At 39.6% G+C, this 19070-nt stretch overlaps 1 protein-coding gene and 1 long non-coding RNA gene across 3 annotated transcripts; one reads left to right on the forward strand and one right to left on the reverse strand.

Annotated features, from left to right (window-relative positions):
- Positions 1 to 8602: 8602 nt before the first annotated feature.
- Positions 8603 to 12744, forward strand: LOC306905826. Its single transcript, XR_013787777.1, has 3 exons — positions 8603 to 9623; positions 9715 to 9876; positions 10433 to 12744. It is a non-coding gene; the product is annotated as an uncharacterized lncRNA (long non-coding RNA).
- A 548-nt stretch (positions 12745 to 13292) lies between these two features.
- cabp5a (calcium binding protein 5a) lies at positions 13293 to 16485 on the reverse strand. Of its 2 annotated transcripts, XR_013787731.1 has the most exons (8): positions 16380 to 16482; positions 16148 to 16242; positions 15567 to 15597; positions 14775 to 14918; positions 14482 to 14591; positions 14044 to 14191; positions 13658 to 13916; positions 13293 to 13482 (listed from the first exon to the last, which is right to left on the reverse strand). XR_013787731.1 is itself a non-coding variant. In XM_079475980.1 (7 exons), the coding sequence occupies exons 2-7, from the start codon at positions 16181 to 16183 to the stop codon at positions 13888 to 13890; spliced, it is 498 nt and encodes a 165-aa protein (XP_079332106.1). In that variant the 5' UTR covers positions 16184 to 16242; positions 16380 to 16485; the 3' UTR covers positions 13298 to 13887. The 2 variants fall into 2 exon arrangements, 1 of the variants encoding a protein (XP_079332106.1); XM_079475980.1 differs by having other exon boundaries at positions 13298 to 13916; positions 16380 to 16485.
- Between the last annotated feature and the right edge of the window lie 2585 nt (positions 16486 to 19070).

The raw sequence follows: 19070 nt of genomic DNA on the forward strand, positions 1-19070 counted from the left end.
GAAAACGTTAACTAAAACAAGACAAGAATGTAAACCAAAACCTCCCACAAGGGGAACAAAACAACAGGGTAATAAGAATAAGAAATAAACTAGAAGTCCACAAACTAGAGTCCAGGAAACAGGGTAATCCAATAAACATGTAATCCAATAAAGTGACTCCAACAGGGATGACGATAACAAATATTGGCAATGAATCGACAAGAGACAGAGGGAAACTGGGACTTGATAAAGGGAAACACTGACGAGGACTGATGACACAGGGAGAGTGGCCACAGGTGACAAGGATGAAACACTAAGGGAAAGCTAACAGGAGGATTGCACGAGGCAGGTGAGGGGACTGAAACACTAAGGGAAGGATGGATCAGGGCTGGAGACAAGACTAACACTAATGGACTGCAAACAGGGAAACAAGGGGGCGGGGCTAAAGGACGTGACACCCGAGAGAGAGTATGGCTTCTCAAACCAAAACAATGCTCTTTCTCCACACAAAACACATGGGACTGACATGATCCTGCCACAAGACTCGAAAACCAAGACAAGGAGAGGCAGGATCATGACAGAGCGCCCGCCTTAAAGAACTCCTCCAGGAGTTCTTCAAGATCACACTAAACATGACAAGACTGACAGACAGGAGGACAGACACCATAAACACAGAACAGAACACACTAGGGGCAGGGCTGACATGACTAGAAAGGGATTGGGGTTGGACAATAAAATAAACATCAATGGGAAGGGGGGAGGCGGAATTGGTGGGAAAAACTTGGGAACATTACTGGGTGGAGACTTAGGAGGGACAGGACCCTGCTTCCTAGAGCTGGGCGGAGGGGTGGGGTAGGAAGGTCTGGGCATGGAAGGGATACCTCTCTTGGAGTGGGAGGAACTAGAAGGGGTAGGGCATGACAGGACGGCCGTAGTAGGGAACGGCTGGGGCAAGGCTGACTGGTCTGTAGGTTGGAGGGCCGGCTGGGCAGGACTTGACGCTGGCTGGAAGGCCGGCTGGGCAGGACTGGGTGCAGGACGCACCTCCGGACTGGACGGGACCACCGGACTGGACGGGACCACCGGACTGGACGGGACCACCGGACTGGACGGGACCACCGGACTGGACGGGACCACCGGACTGGACGGGACCACCGGACTGGACGGGACCACCGGACTGGACGGGACCACCGGACTGGACGGGACCACCGGACTTGATGCCTGGGCAGGGCTGAATACCGGCTGCTGGGCTGGACAGGATGGTGCCACTCTCCTCTGCCTCTTCCTCTTTGACCGGCTCACAGGACGTGTGGCCGGCTGCAGAGTAGCGGTGGGGGACCCCACTATCTCCGTGCTGGAAGAGTCGGACGGGGAGTCCCACGACTCCCTCCGTCCACGCCTACCACGGAGGCTAGCTGATGGTGGAGCAGAGGCTGGTGGCGCGGCGGTTGTCAACACCCCGAGCTTCAGGGCAAGACCCTCAGGGATGGGGCCCAACGGAGATGCAAAACATGGAGCAGTTGAGACCCTGGGCTCCGGTCGGCTCATGACAAACCTGAGCACACCCTCGAAGTCCAGCGGTCTCAGCCTCCTCGTCTCCGCTGGAGATAGGGGAACCCTGAGGCCGTGGATGAATGCTGCGGTCACCTCCTCCTCTCCGAGGACCACCTCTCCTGCAGCTTCCAGAAACCTATCAAGGTAGTCCGCCAGGTCTGAGTTATCCTGGCGAACGCTGCAGAGGGGACGAGGCTGGCAGGACCTTGCAGCAAACACTGCTGCCTTCTGGGTTCTTCTTGGTCGGTTCATTCTGTCACGGTGTGTGGACAGAACCCATTCGCAGGCAGCTGAGTTAAATAACAAAAACTTTATTTAAACAAAAGACCCTCGATGGGGAGAACATGATCTAAAACAAGACAAAAATGTAAACTAAAACTTTCCACAAGGGGAACAAAACAAACAAAGTCCTTTGAATAATAAATCAACAAAATCCACAAATTTAGAACAGGAACAAACACGATAATCCATAGACAGGAATAATCCAACAAGGTGACGTGTGGAGGTACAATAAAGACAAAATGACAATGAACCGACAAGGGACAGAGGGAAACTGGGACTTGATAAAGGGAAACACTGACGAGGACTGATGACACAGGGAGAGTGGCCACAGGTGACAAGGATGAAACACTAAGGGAAAGCTAACAGGAGGATTGCACGAGGCAGGTGAGGGGACTGAAACACTAAGGGAAGGATGGATCAGGGCTGGAGACAAGACTAACACTAATGGACTGCAAACAGGGAAACAAGGGGGCGGGGCTAAAGGACGTGACACCCGAGAGAGAGTATGGCTTCTCAAACCAAAACAATGCTCTTTCTCCACACAAAACACATGGGACTGACATGATCCTGCCACAAGACTCGAAAACCAAGACAAGGAGAGGCAGGATCATGACAACAATGTATTTGCATTTCCATTTTATTTTTCACATTTGCATTACATATTCAGAATTAGTCACAGTAACTGTAATTGCATTTCCATTATATTTTTACATTTGAGTTACATATTCAGTATCGGTCACATTAACTGTAATTGCATTTTAATTCTATTTTTACATTTGCATTACATATTCAATATCAGTCACATTAACTGTATTCTACGATTTTTGTGTTTTTTTGCAAATAGATCAGCAAATTCATGTAGATTTAAGGCCTTTGCCCTCCTTGACTCAATACTTAGAACACCTAAATTGCTTAATCTGTCATCTGACATTGTGGACCTGAGATAATAATGACAGCTCTACTACACTGGGGGGTTTCTGCATGCCACCCTGTATTTTCCTTTCTAAAATTCTTCTGAACTGATGTAGTTCATACCCCAAGTCCTCAATATTTGATTCATACATTCTTGCAAATGAAAACAGGGACTTTTCTTTGAGAAACACATCACTTGTAGGGTTTAGAGTTTGGATGCCAGTCATTATTTCACAGTTTTTGCTAGAAAACCTTCTGTTAAGCTCATTGAGCATCTGATCTAAAACAGGGTAGAAAAGGGTTGTACGAAAACTATCCTTTTCTCGTTCTGAATCTGACCTACTGTACTGAGCACCCAGTCTGCATTAAATTGAGAGCTTAGCTTTTTTGGTCGTTTTGCAGGGGGCTGTATTGCAGTATCACATTGCTCAGCTGTGTTCAACACTTCATTCCATAGGTCATCAAAAAATGATTCATCCCATTATTCATTCAAAGTCTGAACTAAGGCTTCAACTAAATCAACAGCCTTTGATAGGTCAAGTGATGAAGACTGTAGCATATCTGATAGAAATTTTGCTTCTCCAAACACTTTATGGAGGGTAACAATGCACACAATGAACTGTAAATCTATCTGTGCAAGCAGACCTCTAGCCTCCACAGATCTGTTACCACTGTGTTCTTGAACTATGTCTTGCAGGACTCGCTTTATTGCAGGCAATCTATCCATAATAGTATGTAGAGCCAAATATCGACATGCCCAGCGAGTGTCGCTTAGCCTCTGAAGCTCTCTAGCCGGTGCACCTGGATACATTTCTTTCTGTATGCTAAGCCATTTTTGATGCACATATGACCCAGATGTGAATACATACAGTCTTTCTAGTAAGGAGAAGAACCCTCCTATCTCAGGGATAGCTTTGACTGTATCCACTAAAACAAAATTTAGACAGTGTGCATTGCAGTGGATGTAAAAAGCATGCTTTGCTTGTAATGCGTGCCTGGACACCTGAATGCTTCCCACTCATAACTGAAGCACCGTCATATGCTTGGCCTACTAGGTTGTTTTTGTATTCAAGACCATGACTTTCTAATATGTGTATGATTTTGTCAGTAAGCCCTGCTGCATCTAGTCGTTCAGCCGATTCAAAGTGGAGAAAGCTCTCATGGACAGCTCCACTGAAATAGTACCTGAGTACTAGAGATATCTGCTCCTTTTTTTACATCTTTTGTTTCATCTACCATTGTGCTATAGACCTCACTGTCTTTCACTTCTTCTATAATTTTAGTTTGAACCATGTCTGCCAAACAACTCAGAACCTCATTCTGAATCCCTTTGCTGGTATATTTTGCATTATGAATGGAAGTCAAGCTTTTTTGCACAGTTTTGTCATGCTTAGCTATTGTTTCTAAGATTGCCATGAAGTTCCCTTTATTATCTGACTCTGCAGACTCATTGTGTCCTCTTTGTGCAATGTTTTGTGTGGCTGTAAGTAGTAGTATTTCTCCTATTGTTTTAATATAGTCCCGATTTTCTTGAACCTGTTTGTTGTGTTCCTTGTTTAGGGCATTTACCAGTGTTGCATTACTTTTTACAGCTTTCTGATAGTCTCTCCATGTAATCATTGCTTGTTTGTGCCCTCAGACCTTGCATGAATTGCAAATCCCCCCTGTTTGTAAGTTGCCTTCTTCCAATTGTTAAATCCCAATTTTGAATCAAATATCGTCTCTGAGACTTTGGGAGGGCTAAAGTGCCTGCAGGCATAACAAAACACAGAGTCTGATTGTTTGGAATATTCAAGCCAGGGGTGGATATGGTACCAGGCTGCCTTGACGCGCCTCCTCCGGTCACCCATCAGAGTTCTTGGGTATATATTCATCATTGGCTGCATTGGTTCTTCCCGGGATTTGCTGATATCTGTCAAAGAAAAAAAACAATATACATATATTAAAAGTATGTATACCCTTTTCATTTCAGCAAATAGTTTTCATTTACATCAATATTGAGAATTAAGTTTTAAGTGCACTTATTACTTTGTTTGTCTAACTTAGTATTTTTCAGTTTTCCATTATTTGCTGATGAGAATGTATTTATTTTACCACCTTCATTTTTACTCTGTCATGTCTTTTTGTTGTTATTACTACTGTTATGATTACTCATGCCTGTTTATTTATTTGTTTACTTTTTCTTTTTCCTACCCTGAATGTATAATAAAAAAATCATAAAAAATATTTGGCTAATTTTAGATATACAGGTGCTTCTCAATAAAATAGAATGTCGTGGAAATGTTAATTTATTTCAGGAATTCAACGTAACAGGTGAAACCAATATAGTATATAGACTCATTACATACAAAGTGCGATATTTCAAGCCTTTATTTGTTATAATTTTGATGATTATGGCACTTCATGCTTCCTTCAGATGACAAGCTTTATGGAGATGCTGAATAAATGAACTCTTCGATGACATTCTAATTTATTGAGAAGCATTGTTATTGTACAATTGGTATCAGGCAACTTGTGAAATCCACCTGATATCACAAGCTCATAGCATGTTAAATCAGAATAAATTTCATTCACAAATTGATTAATTTCTTTAAACACCATATAACCTGACATATTGCACTGCTTTACAGATGCATTCAACAGCACAAACCTGATGGTCGACTGCTAGTGGGAAGATGTGGCTCCTCTGTAGGTGTATCACTCTCAGCCTCTCCATCTGTCTCACTTTCCTCCTCTACTATTCCTTCACTCTCCGTCTCTCCAATGGACAACTCTTCCTGCTCTCTCTCTGCTCTCTCCACACCTGAACGCTCTGTCTCACTGCCTACCTTATCTTTTCTTTGGAAGAACGACATGATGTCCTTCTTTCTCTTCATTTTGGTGAGAAGCTGAAAACTATAGAGCAAAAGCAACGGGGACCATGAAGCTTATGAATTAATTTACTGAAAATAACTGATTTGCAAGGAAACTAACTATGTTTAAACGTTTAATGTTACAACTCGTTTACTGAGTAAAAACACTCAGAACCATGTGTTTGTTGATCATATCCCTTTTCAAACTGCCACAAAATAACAAACGGCCAGGTTAAGATTAGCTGATCTAACGTTATGCATTTACATATACATAATACAACATATTAACAACTTTACTGCACCAGCTGTCTGCCCCAAATTTTACTCTCAGGTGAATGTCAGTGCTCACGGAGCTTGTACAATTTTACTTGCGGGTTTGAATCATTGCCATACGTTATTTATTGCACATTTGATGTCTGTTACATGTATGATACAGTGCAATGTAATACTTTGGATTTCTCAACCTTAATTGATTTAAAAGTCTACATATTAAATTTTCACAATTTAAGTTTTAACATTTTACATTTGATGATGCATTATGAACGAACATGAATGAATAAAGAACTGCATTTTAATCAGCAGGTAATGTTATCAAATTAAGTAACAACTGTTAACAGAACACACCCCATGTTAACACTTTACCAATTTTTGGTTTTAAAAACACGCAAGCAGGGGTGTATAAACCTACACTTACATTAATTAGAAGTCTGAGTATACAAAAAAGATAAATGCGCATATAATCATTTTCATGTTAATATTAAAGTCACAGAAATAGCTTTAAATGACACAAGAGTATTCTTTAAGTAAACTTTAAGTCCCACACAATAACTAGTCATTTACATCCAAAATAAAGTTGAAAGGAATATGTTTAAAAACATATTAGACAAACCAATGATACTTTGCTTGACCTGCTATGTGGAAACTAAAGTAAATTAGATTTATAAGGATAAAACATCCTGTCATGGATATTTCAAGGATAAACCAAAATTATGGCCAAAGGGCATCATCATTACATCATTTTCTGTATCCCTCTTATCTTTTTTTATATGAAAGAATTATCTGTCAACACTCATTCCAGCTGCGTCACTCCTTATCTCATGTTTTTATTTGCTCTTCTTGTAAACGTTATCTTGTAGTTTACGTTGCGATTTTGGTGTGAAATACATCTATTCGCTGCTTACTGTCTTGCCTTACAGTTTTACAACGCAGTAAGTTAAAGACATAAACAGATCACCATGAAAACACAAGTTACATAAGGTTTAAATAAAACACTTTTAGGGCATGCATTATGACCTTGGCACTGGACAGTATGATTAGCGTAGTAACTGTAGCAGGACTGCAGACAGTACGACAGATGTGCCCTGCAATATTGACTTCACAGAAAAAATGGGAGTTAGTTTACTTTGTGTAATTGGTGGTCTAAGCCCTCCAGTCCCAGCTGTCAGCTAAATTCAGCACTGAATTCAACACAGGAGGCAGAATTTTTTTTCTTTTCTTCCAGGGCTGTTACTGAGGATGAATTGAGGTCAAGTTAAGAAGAAATCTCTTATCATTTAATTGATAAATCACTTGCTTTTCTTATGCACATTTTCCTCTTACGCTTCCAACAACCACTTTTTAACTGGTACTTGCCAATAGCGATGCCTGTACCTGTGCAACACACTGAATCTAATAAAAATAGACTGCTTCTTTATTATAAACAACTCCGCCTCAAACACATTATGAAAAAAGACATCATTTTATGTGCTTGTCACAAACTTTCAAAGCACAATTTTCAGTCAGTTCAGCTATGTCACTTGCGGTATCGGTCTTTGGTGTTGGTGTATCATGAGCTTGGTATCGGTGAATCGCTATTTTTTTTATACATTTTTCAGTAATATGTATTTAAATACATATTACTGTTAAAGTTGTAAATTGTTGGTTGCTATATTCTTTGTTTCTACTTGGGGTCTAAAAATATTGGCATCACCAGTGAAAATGCTTGATGACTGATGCTGGATTATTGGAGCATGCATTTGATGAAGTCAGTGTGAAATGCTGTTCATAACCCATTTTACTCTTTATTTATTCTTAAGTCAATATTTCTAAAGACAGAACAAAATAACAAAAATTATGTTTAGAAAGTCTTAATTTTTGCCTGCAATTCAGATGTTTCTCCTTTATGTAGTTTTCAACTAATGTATCTTGTGGAATCTGTTTAGTGCATCCACTTCATTCTGTTTATACTCTAAACTTTCCAGTGTTCCTTACCCCATCACTCTTCCATTATCCCCTCTTAATCTTTCAAAGAAAGTTCCTTGTGAAAGTGATTTTGTGTCTTCATCATCTGCTATTGGCAGCAGCTCAGTACAAAGATTACACAGCTTGGTTTGTTTTATCCTGAGAAATGTCAGATGAATAGAGATAGTTACTGGAAGCCTTCGGGATCTTTATCTTATGCACAGAAATTACACTGTCATCAGTACAGAAAAGTTCAGAAATGTATCTGCATATGCTGTATCTCTCAGTCACAGAAATTATGAATGCCTCTGAATCCCAGATCAGACCACAGAGTATTTATACCAGGTGTGTCGGTCCTGGCGGGCCGGTGTCCAGCAGAGTTTAGCTTTAACTTGGCATAACACACTAGTCTGCCGAGTCATGCAGATGTTCCCAACACTGGTCTTCTGCCAACGTCTCTGAAAATGTCTCAAAATGCATGTTTTTGAAAACATGGCATTATTGTTTACGTGTAAACTCGGAAGGCGCCGTTTAAAAAAACGATGATGTCATACGCATGCGTATTACACGTTCACTCTGTAGGCATGCATGAGTTTTCCCCAAACAATAATGACGGCCTCCATGCTGCTGTAACGTCACGCCAGCAGAGGGAGCCCTCTCCTAAGTTCTGACTTTGTGCCACGCCATCTGCTTCATTGATTACTTCCTGTTTGTTAAACATTTAAGCATGGCCAGGCTAGCAGGATTTTGCGAAGTATTGTTTGTCCTGCTATGCTACTGAACGTTACTCTGTCTTTGTCATGAGCACATTGGAGTTCTTACCACCGCCTGTTTCAAGATTGTGCAGCTGCCTGTTGATTCTAGTTTGTTCTCGTGGGATTACAATAAACCTCTGCACATGGAGTCTGCCTCAGCGTCCGATTCATTACATAATACTTCGCCTACAATGACTCCAGCAGAAGTAGCTAATTTACAAGCAACTCTGGCTTACCAAAACGACATCCTCAAGGGATATCAAGACCAGTTGGGCAAGATGCCTAACGAATACCTCTCACAATATCTCCACTCGTTACCACCTCCTGCACCTAAGAAAGTAAGTTTTGCTTTTCCCAATAAATTTGATGGATCAGCCGATCGATGTAAGGGGTTTCTCCGGCAAGTGGAAATCTTTTTCAGACATCAAAAGGAGGAGTTTGACTCTGGTGAGAAGAAATGTGCTTTTTTAATGTCTCTGTTATCTGGTAAGGCTATTGATTGGGCTTCAGCGGTTTGGGAGACTGACAGCAGAATTCAGAGATCATGTGCCTTTTTTTTAACAAATCAGAGAAGTATTTGAATATCCAGCAGGAGGCATGGATGTTTCTACACAACTACTACAATTGAACCAAGGACGCCGATCTGCCGCCGACTTTACTATCGATTTCAGAACGATTGCTGCTCAGAGTGGTTGGAATGATGTTGCACTCAAGGCTATGTTTCAACAAAGTTTACAAGCTGAAGTCGCATGCAAAGGAGAACCTATCATTTTCTGAGTATATAACACTAGCTATCAAGATTGATAATCTCATGCGCAATAGTCCTGCCAAGTCAAAATCACCTTCACAGAGAACCACTCCGATAAACCAATCTTTCCAAATATCCGATCCAGTTCTACCTTATGCTCAATCCTTCCCTGAACCAATGCAATTAGGAATTACCAAGCTCTCTATGCAAGAGAAATCACAATGGCTAATACACAATTTATGTTTTTATTGTGGAGAAGCAGGCCATTTGAATGCGGTATGTCCACATAAAGCCCGGAGGACTACGTCATATGCTAGCCGGGTGAGTTTTGACCAGATGCCTCTTCTTGCTATTAAATTCCTCACCATCTGTGTCAAGATTACCACTGAAGGTAACTGTTTTGATTCCACAGCGTTGATTGATTCCGGATCTGCATTGAATTTAATTCATCAAGACATCGTCAAGAATTCAACGTCCCCACACAACCCTGTGATCCACCACTCAAGATCAACGCTATAAACGATAGGCCCATTGGAAATGGCATCATCCAACAAACTCTACCCTGCAACTACAAGTAAGATCTTCTCATTCGGAAGCTATTTCATTCCATGTAATTGACTCCCCACGCCATGAAATCATCCTAGGATACCCATGGTTATTCATGCACAATCCTATCATCTCTTGGCATCAAGGTGAAATTACGCAATGGTCACAATTTTGTTTTACTCACACTCTAAGCACCATGGTTACCAAGCCCTGTTGCACTACAAGTATAGAAGGCCCGAATTCCTCTCTCTATTCCACCCTGTTATCAAGAATTTCACGAAGTCTTTAGTAAGACTAAAGCGACTATTCTTCCACCCCATCGTCCTTGGGATTGTGCTATTGACCTCTTATCCAATGCGATGCCTCCCAAAAGTAAGGTTTATCCTTTATTACGACCAGAATCTCAGGCTATGGAGAATTACATTGAAGAAGCTCTCAATTCCGGTTTCATTAGACATTCTACTTCTCCTGTGGCGGCAGGTTTTTTTTGTGGAAAAGGAGGACTACGACCATGCATTGATTACAGAGGTTTGAACAATGTGACTGTTAAATTCAGTTCTCCATTACCTTCTGCCCTTGAACAGCTCAGAGAGGTGACAATTTACACCAAGTTGGACCTTAGAAGCGCCTACAATCTCATTAGAATCAAGGAGGGGGACGAGTGGAAAACAGCATTTCTGACCACTAGGGGTCACTACGAATACCAGGTCATGCCATTTGGTCTTGTCAATGCACAAGCAGTCTTTCAATCTTTCATTAATGAGATCTTCAAGGACATTCTGAACAAGTACGTAGTTGCATAAATTGACGATATCCTCATTTATTCCAAGTCTGAAATTGAACATCAAGATCATGTCAAGACTGTGCTATCCAGACTATTACAGAATCAACTTTATGTAAAGGCTGAGAAATGTGAGTCATGTTAATCAAACCTCCTTCCTGGGATATAACATCAGCAATCAAGGTATAGAGATGGACAATTCAAAGATTACAGCAGTCATTGAATGGCCTCAACCAACCACAGTCAAGGAGCTTCAGCGGTCTTTAGGATTTGCTAAATTCTATCGATGCTTTATCCGGAATTATAGTATTATGGCTGCCCCTCTGACATCCTTGCTGAGAGGTAAACCTTCAAGATTGAGTTGGACTGAAATTGCAACACAGGCCTTCAGTAGGCTCAAAGACCGTTTCACGACTGCACCCATCCTCAAACATCCAGATCCTGATCTACAGTTTATAGTAGAGGTTGACGCTTCAAACAATGGAATTGGTGCGGTACTATCTCAACGCCCTGGACAACCAGGCAAGCTCTACCCTTGCGCATACTTTTCAAGAAAGCTCACGGACGCAGAACGTAACTGTTGTCGGCAACAAGGAACTTCTATCTATGAAGGCCGCTATAGAGGAATGGAGACATTGGTTGGAGGGTTCCGTGCACCCATTCCAAGTTATAACAGACCATCAAAATCTGGAATACGTCAGGAGTGCCAAAAGGCTTAATTCACGACAAGCACGCTGGTCACTTTTTTCAAGATTTCAATTTACTGTGATGTACAGACCCGGCAGTAAGAACACCCAAACATTTACCCTCTGGTTTGTTACAGCCTTTACCCATTCCTCAACGTCCTTGGTCACATCTGTCAATAGACTTTGTTACCGATCTCCCTTCATCAAATGAATTCACGACCATCTTAGTTATCATTGACCGCTTCTCCAAATCCTGCCGGGATTTATTTATTTTTTTTATTTATTTATTTATTCCCATGAAGGGTCTACCCACTGCCATGGAAGCTGCACAAGCTCTGTTCCAACATGTCTTCAGAGTTTATGGCATACCCGAGGACATTGTTTCTGATAGAGCACAATTCACCTCACAAGTATGGAGAGCTTTCTGCGGTCAATTAGACATCAATGTGAACCTCAGGATATCACCCTCAGTCTAATGGTCAAGTGGAAAGATTAAATCAAGAGATTGGTAGATACTTGCAATCGTACTGTGGTCAGAAGCAGCATAGATGGTCAGAATTTATACCATGGGCTGAGTACGCACAGAATTCCTTAAGACATTCTTCCACTGGCATTACTCCCTTTCAATGCGTGCTTTGCTACCAGCCCCCCATGTTTCCATGGTCAAGAGAACCATCTATGGTACCTGCAGTTGATGACTGGATGCGTCGAAGCGAGGAGGTGTGGAACACTTCACGTATACGTTTGCAAAGGGCGGTCAGGTTCCAGGCCAATAGACGACGTCGTCCGCACCCTCCCTGCCTTCCGGGACAAAGGGACTGGCTCTCCACATGGGATCTTAAGTTGCGGCTACCTAGCAAGAAAATGAGCCCAAGGTATGTAGGCCCATTTAAAATCATAAGACAGATAAATGAGGTCACATATCAGTTGGAGCTTCCCATTAATTATCGTATCTCTCCCTCCTTTCATGTTTCCCTCCTTAAACCGGTCCATCCGGGTGCTGACCCCAACATTGAGAACCCGGAGCCACCTCCACCGCTGGACATTGGCGGATCCCCTGCTTATGCGGTAAAGGAGTTGTTGGACTCAAGAAGGAGGGGGGGTCAGCTCCAATATTTGGTGGACTGGGAGGGGTACGGTCCAGAAGAGAGATCTTGGGTAGCATACCATGACATCTTGGATCCATCACTTACCAGGGACTTTCATCTAACCAGACCCGATTGTCCATCACCGCGACCACGGGGGCGTCCTCGTGGAGCTCCAGGAGTCGCTCCTAGGAAGGGGGATTCTGTAACGTCACGCCAGCAGAGGGAGCCCTCTCCTGAGTTCTGACTTTGTGCCACGCCATCTGCTTCATTGATTACTTCCTGTTTGTTAAACATTTAAGCATGGCCAGGCTAGCAGGATTTTGTGAAGTATTGTTTGTCGAGCTATGCTGCTGAACATTACTCTGTCTTTGTCATGATCACATTGGAGTATTTACCACCGCCTGTTTCAAGATTGTGCAGCTGCCTGTATATTCTAGTTTGTTCTCGTGGGATTACAATAAACCTCTGCACATGGAGTCTGCCTCAGCGTCCGATTCATTACAGCTGGATGTTTGTGCCGCATGACATGCTATCATTTCTCCAGCGAAACATTGATTTACTGCACCACTACAACTAGCGAAGACATATTATTTATATGCACACTACTATAAACATGAATACACGCCGACAAAGTTTATTAAAAGCACTTAGATAAAAATAGTGTAGGGTTTCTTTATAGCTCAACAGTGAAATCCACTGGCATGCATAATACATTGCCTTTATTCGTTTTCCCGGCTCCAAGTAAATGCATATAATTTTGATAACTCTGTCCTGTGTACGTGAAACTTTTCAAAACACAGGAAAAACTTGTCAGTTTTTTAATTGTGTAAACGTTGTAGTCATTCATTCATAAGCTTTCTGTTTTAAATAAAAACATAACTAATGTAATTGTTTCATAATTTAGCATTTTATTCATGTGCAAATATCTTTAAAAAAAATGTATACAGATTTTGTAATTGGACTGGGTAAATTAATATAATGCAACACATAATGTAATAATAATTAACAATCCCCCCCAAAAAAGAATTGCAATGAGAGTTTTGCATATGCCGTGGAAACAAAACTTTAATAATGTTCTACTATTTATGTGCATGTTTGTATTTGTATCCATTTTTTGCATGTGTGCGTTTTGCATGTTTTATATATCTGCATGGAATATAGAACCCCCACCCAAAAAACCCAGTATTGCAATGAGAGTTTTGCATATGGTGTGGAAACAAGACTTTAACTAAAAACTGAAAAATTATTTTCTACTATTTATGTGCATGTTTGTATTTGTATCCATTTTTTGCATGTGTGCGTTTTGCATGTTTCATATATCTGCATGGTATATAAAACCCCCCACCCAAAAAAAGCTCAGTATTGCAATGAGAGTTTTGCATATGGCGTGGAAACAAGATTGTGTTAATTTTCTACTATTTATGTGCATGTTTTGCATGTGTGCGTTTTGCACGTTTTATATATCTGCATGGCAAACGATCTTCTCAGCAGTTTGACAACATCCTCACAAATTCTGAAAAAAGCATAAAAACATGATCGCAACTTCATTCATACACTGTCAGCGGTTGCATTTGTGCAGGAAATGTAAAGAGTATATGCTTTAGGAGTTGTATTTAATTTGAAATGGTAAAATTTCTCACCTTCAAAGTCTACTGTCCCATCACCATTGTTGTCTGCTTCTCTGACCACAGCATCAATCTCTCTTTGGTTCATATGCTCTCCCAGTAGTTTACTCATAGCACACCTCAGCTCCTCTGTAGTGATTTCTCCATCACCATCCATATCAAACTGTAGATGATGAGAAATTAGAATGTGTTGTGAGACACAGATCTGTTCTTCAGTTGTAGTAACCTGTGTGGTGTTGAATTTAGTTCATGTAGTTCATGTGATTAGTTTGATATCCAGGAAAAACTTGCTGGTAAAATGAACTGTCGATCATTCGAATTATCGAATGCGCTCAGGATAAAAGAATAAGCCCTGATTTGAAGATTCCAGCCAAAAGTATAATAAAGCATCCTAAGCTTAATATGCAAAGAAAATTGTAAGCAATTCATAAGTGGATTTCTTAGTTTTCTCACCTCTTTGAAAGCATCTCGTAGTTCCTTTACACCAATCATCCCAGCTGTTTCAGCCAATAGCTTTGGAGCCATCAACTCTACAAAGTCTTCAAAGTCTACTTTCCCTCCTACTGAAAGAAATGCCTCTCTTTTATTAAAGAAAATTGTTTTGTTTGCTGTTATTTTCTATTTTATTATATTAAAATTTTCTTGCATAGTGTACAGAAACCAAAGTTATCCAGGTAAACTGTTAAAATTTATAATAATAAAAATAAACCTGCTTGATTTCATTATTTACCATTTCTACCACTTACAGTTCATGTTAATGTTCTGGCCCAACTCTATCAGTTCCATCTCAGTTGGCATGTAACCCATCGTCCTCATCAGGTTTCCCAGGTCCTTACAGCTAATCAGTCCATCCTTATCCTTATCAAACTCATTAAACGCCTCTCTCAGCTCTAACACAAAGAGTGCACAAATATATTCTCATCAAGGCATATAAATATATATCTATCAGACCTAATGTCATAAGAAACTAATGCACGTTTGGAATAGTTATATATGTAGTTTATGATTTAATTGATAAAATAATTATGATAAAATAGTAACCATCCCTATGCTGTTAAATATTTCACAGCGATGTTTTCTTTATAACAAAAATAAATAGTTAATTTAAGTTAATTTCAAGAATCACAGATTTAATAAAACAAATAATTTAAACCTGAAAATAAACCGCAGCTGTACACCATGAGTAACACGACATGACAAAAGAGCCCTTTAGAATCTATTACAATTTTACATTTTTTCATTCTGGATGCAGTGCAACATGACAAGCCTGTTTGGAATGAGGCATTTGTCATGTCGTGTTGCGCCACTTCCGTCTAGTGTTAACAGGGAGTTACTTTAAAAAACCCTTTTTGAAAGAAAATAAATAAATGATATGCCTTAAATTGCTGCATTTCTGGATCACTTGGGTATTTAGGTAAATTTGTGACCTAAATAATGACCCTGTTAATGACTTTGTACAAAATTTCCAAATCTTATAATTTTGTAGTACAATATAGCAAAGCTTTGACTGTAAAACAGTAATATGCACACGTATTTACCTTCAATTTCATCATCTGCCAATTCTCTGTCCTGCAAAACCAAAATGACAGGCAGGTTAAGCCTCTTACAAATGCATGAGGCCCCAATCTTTATTAGATTTTTTTATATAATATAAAAATCCTATTCTACCTGCCTGGTCCCTCTTTTGATAACAGAATAGTGCACTGCAATACTGTATATCCCATTAAGAAGCAAACTCTCAATGGCACAGTTAGCCTTTTTCAGATGAATTAGAGGATTATTTTAGGAATATTAAAGGTGAATCTGACTGAGGCTTTACTGTGATCACAGATTATACCTCACCTGATTTACTGGGGCTGGAATTATTGTCTTTTAAATCAGACCAAACCAACACACCAATCCAAAAAAAAACATCTATTACTATTAACTCTCTAATTGCATTTCAATTCAGTTTTCCCCACACATTTTGACATTTGTTAAAAAAACAAGAAACACGTCAAACAGATAATGATGATTGTATAATAAAATGTATTACATATTTTGCAATATTCATAAATATTGTTTATTAACTGTTTCTCAAATAGTATAAGAAAACATCTTAAGCAATCATTATACTTACAATTTTGCCTCCTCGTATGAAGATGCATGCAGTCATATTTGTAAGTATGGATTTAGCTGACCGGAGTGCTGTAAGTGAACGGCGTCTGTCCTGAGCTGGAAAGAAACAAGGATTTACACAACTTAAACGTATTGCATATACTGGGTGTGGTGCGTTACTGTTGTGTGAAGCATATAATTGCATTTCATAATAAAACTTAAGTTATTTTGAAAAGTTATTTATACATTCTTACCCTTTTCTGTTTCAGTCAGAGTGAAATTTGACTGGCAGTGAATTGTTGGTGAGTTAACCTTCTTCCTCGGAGAGTCTGATTGACTGACTGTGCTTCTCAGAGCTTTTGGTGTGGTGTAGGAAAGAGAAGGAGGAGGGGTCAAGCTGACATCAATTCTGCAAACCATTATATTATGAACAATCAGACTAAAATTAAGTAATTTAACTGATGACTAAATAAAACTGTAAAAATGATCCCCCCTTACAGACAATAGGGACTGCACAGCTGTCACAAAACATACAAACTTTCATTGATTCGAGAAAAATACACACAATATTAAGACCCAAGAGTTTAAACATTTGAATGAGCTCTTGTCTAAAAAAGCTGAAATATAGACATGAAATGTCATTTTAATATAAATAAAAATACATTTCTTATTTTGTTTCTGTGGATAAGGTCACCTCTGCAGTTTTTACAACATGTATAGTTATAACATTGTGATAATCAAAATAACTTAGGCTTATTGCTGATTTGTACCAATATATAAATCATAGAAACCAGATGACATTAGATCTATATTTACATTTAGCAGACGCTTTTATACAAAGCAAAGTACAAATGAGGTTAACAATAGAAGCAATCGGAACAACAAAGGACAACAAAAAGCATAAGTGCAGTAAAAACTGGTCTCATATAGTCTTACAGTATACAAAACTAAGGATTCTTATATATTTTAAGGATAGAAAGAGCAGAAAATAAATGGAGTACATTGTGTAGTTATGTCACCAGCTTCATACAATTGTTATCGTTTTTGTAGCAAAGATGTGATCTGATCTTTATTGTGTCTATATACAGAACATTAAAATGTTTACCTCATTACTGTTACATAAATGCATGATTTCAAATAGTACCACAGTCACAAATCTGTTTGCATAAGGGATTAAGTCTGACGCTTTAGCCTAGGACAACTTAATACGGATTTATTTATTTATTTTATGTTTTTTAAGAAGGAAGTGTGCCAGAAATTGTTACATAAGGGAATGCATGGACGAGAAACTTTGAGAAGGTAATAACCATGCGACAGGATTAAAAGAAAAGTTAATCACATTAATAGAAGATAAACGGATACGATGTTTAACTTTAAGAGGTTTTGGAAAACTAACAGCAGGAAACAGACATATTACAGAGAATAACATTGATTCCAATCACTTTCAAGACTTAAAGCCCCAGTGAAATCAAATGAATGTTTTTTTCCCTTTTATAAAATATAAGTTTTCAATAAACTGATATGATCCTACGCGCTGACAAAATTCTCATTTAGAAGATATAAGCATTTAAAACTGACAATCTGGCACATGCGACTCTCATCAAAATTCTCGTCCAATCAAATCTGCTTTAGAATCCGAAGAGTCCCGCCCTCTTCACTATGAGAGCTGCGGAAGCGGCTCCTCAAATCAGCCACTTGTTCGCAGATTTATTATGTCCTACATGGTGAATGACGCATAATGTCCTAGATTGGAGATGGGGGATGATGCAGACGGTGTAACCATTAACATTAAAGTCTTAATTCAGCATTAATGTTACGTGAGTGGTAGCACGTAGGTGTCCTCTAGTTCAGAGACATGATAGCACAGAGCTGATTATCTGTGCGATCATATACACAAATTAACTTAAAACGTATCCGACCCATTTCAAGTATACACCGAATGTTGTATGTTAATGCTCTATGGAAGAGATAGGAGCCTTGATGAGTAAAGGATAAGACAATAAACATTGTCAACAAGCTTCATATGACACATCCCTGGTAACACTGATCTTTCTATTTTTTTCAAAATACTTTTACACCACTTTGGCTTTTACGTTGTTAAATGTAGCTTTGCCAGGCTGACTGTGTGCCATAAATGAAACGCTATTGATTATTTTAAAAGGGGGCGGGGTCACTCTATTGTCACACACTCTCTGCATTTTTCAGTTGAAATTACGTCAACACGTGTTCTATTTGGCTGGCCCAGCTACCTGTCTTCTGCTCTCATGAGGCACGGATTCACGAAACCAGAACCAGCTGAACAATATTTATTATTAAATATAATCGGTTACTGAACTTAAATATATTTTGTTGCTGTATCCCATGAACAAAGTAGTCACATAATGACAGCACATTTTATTACATTTGTACTATTTTATAAATTGTTTTATCTCTTTTGATCACTGAGGCTCCTCAAACTTTAGAGGCACCCCCTTGTCATGGTACAAATGAACAATACAAAGTTTTGTAATATGCTATTTCATTAAATACTGCATACTGCTGGCAGGATTTAGGACACCGATTGCTCACCGCCAACGAAACCCCCGTGTTTTGCTGCTTACCGCATGTCTCCCATTGAAAATGAGCTAGACATTTCCAACTGTCGCTCAAAACTAATAACACAGGATAATCCCGGTACTTCGAGTCACCTTGACCAGCAGAGTTTACACAAACATCATATATAATACACCATGTATTATACATGTGCATTGCATTGTAGTCTATTTGACAGTTTATGAGTTTACCTCCACTGCATTTAACATATAGCTAGTATACATAATTTGGATTGAAACAATGAATTCCAAAACCTCCGTTGACATACCTGGGTATTGTAAACACTGAGTTTTTTAACTGTTCATATGTGTTTAAATGTTTTTAAAAGCATTGGTTCTATTTACAATAGGCTA

Source organism: Barbatula barbatula, assembly GCF_947034865.1.
Source record: "Barbatula barbatula genome assembly, chromosome: 16".
Classification (NCBI taxonomy): Eukaryota; Metazoa; Chordata; class Actinopteri; order Cypriniformes; family Nemacheilidae; genus Barbatula; species Barbatula barbatula.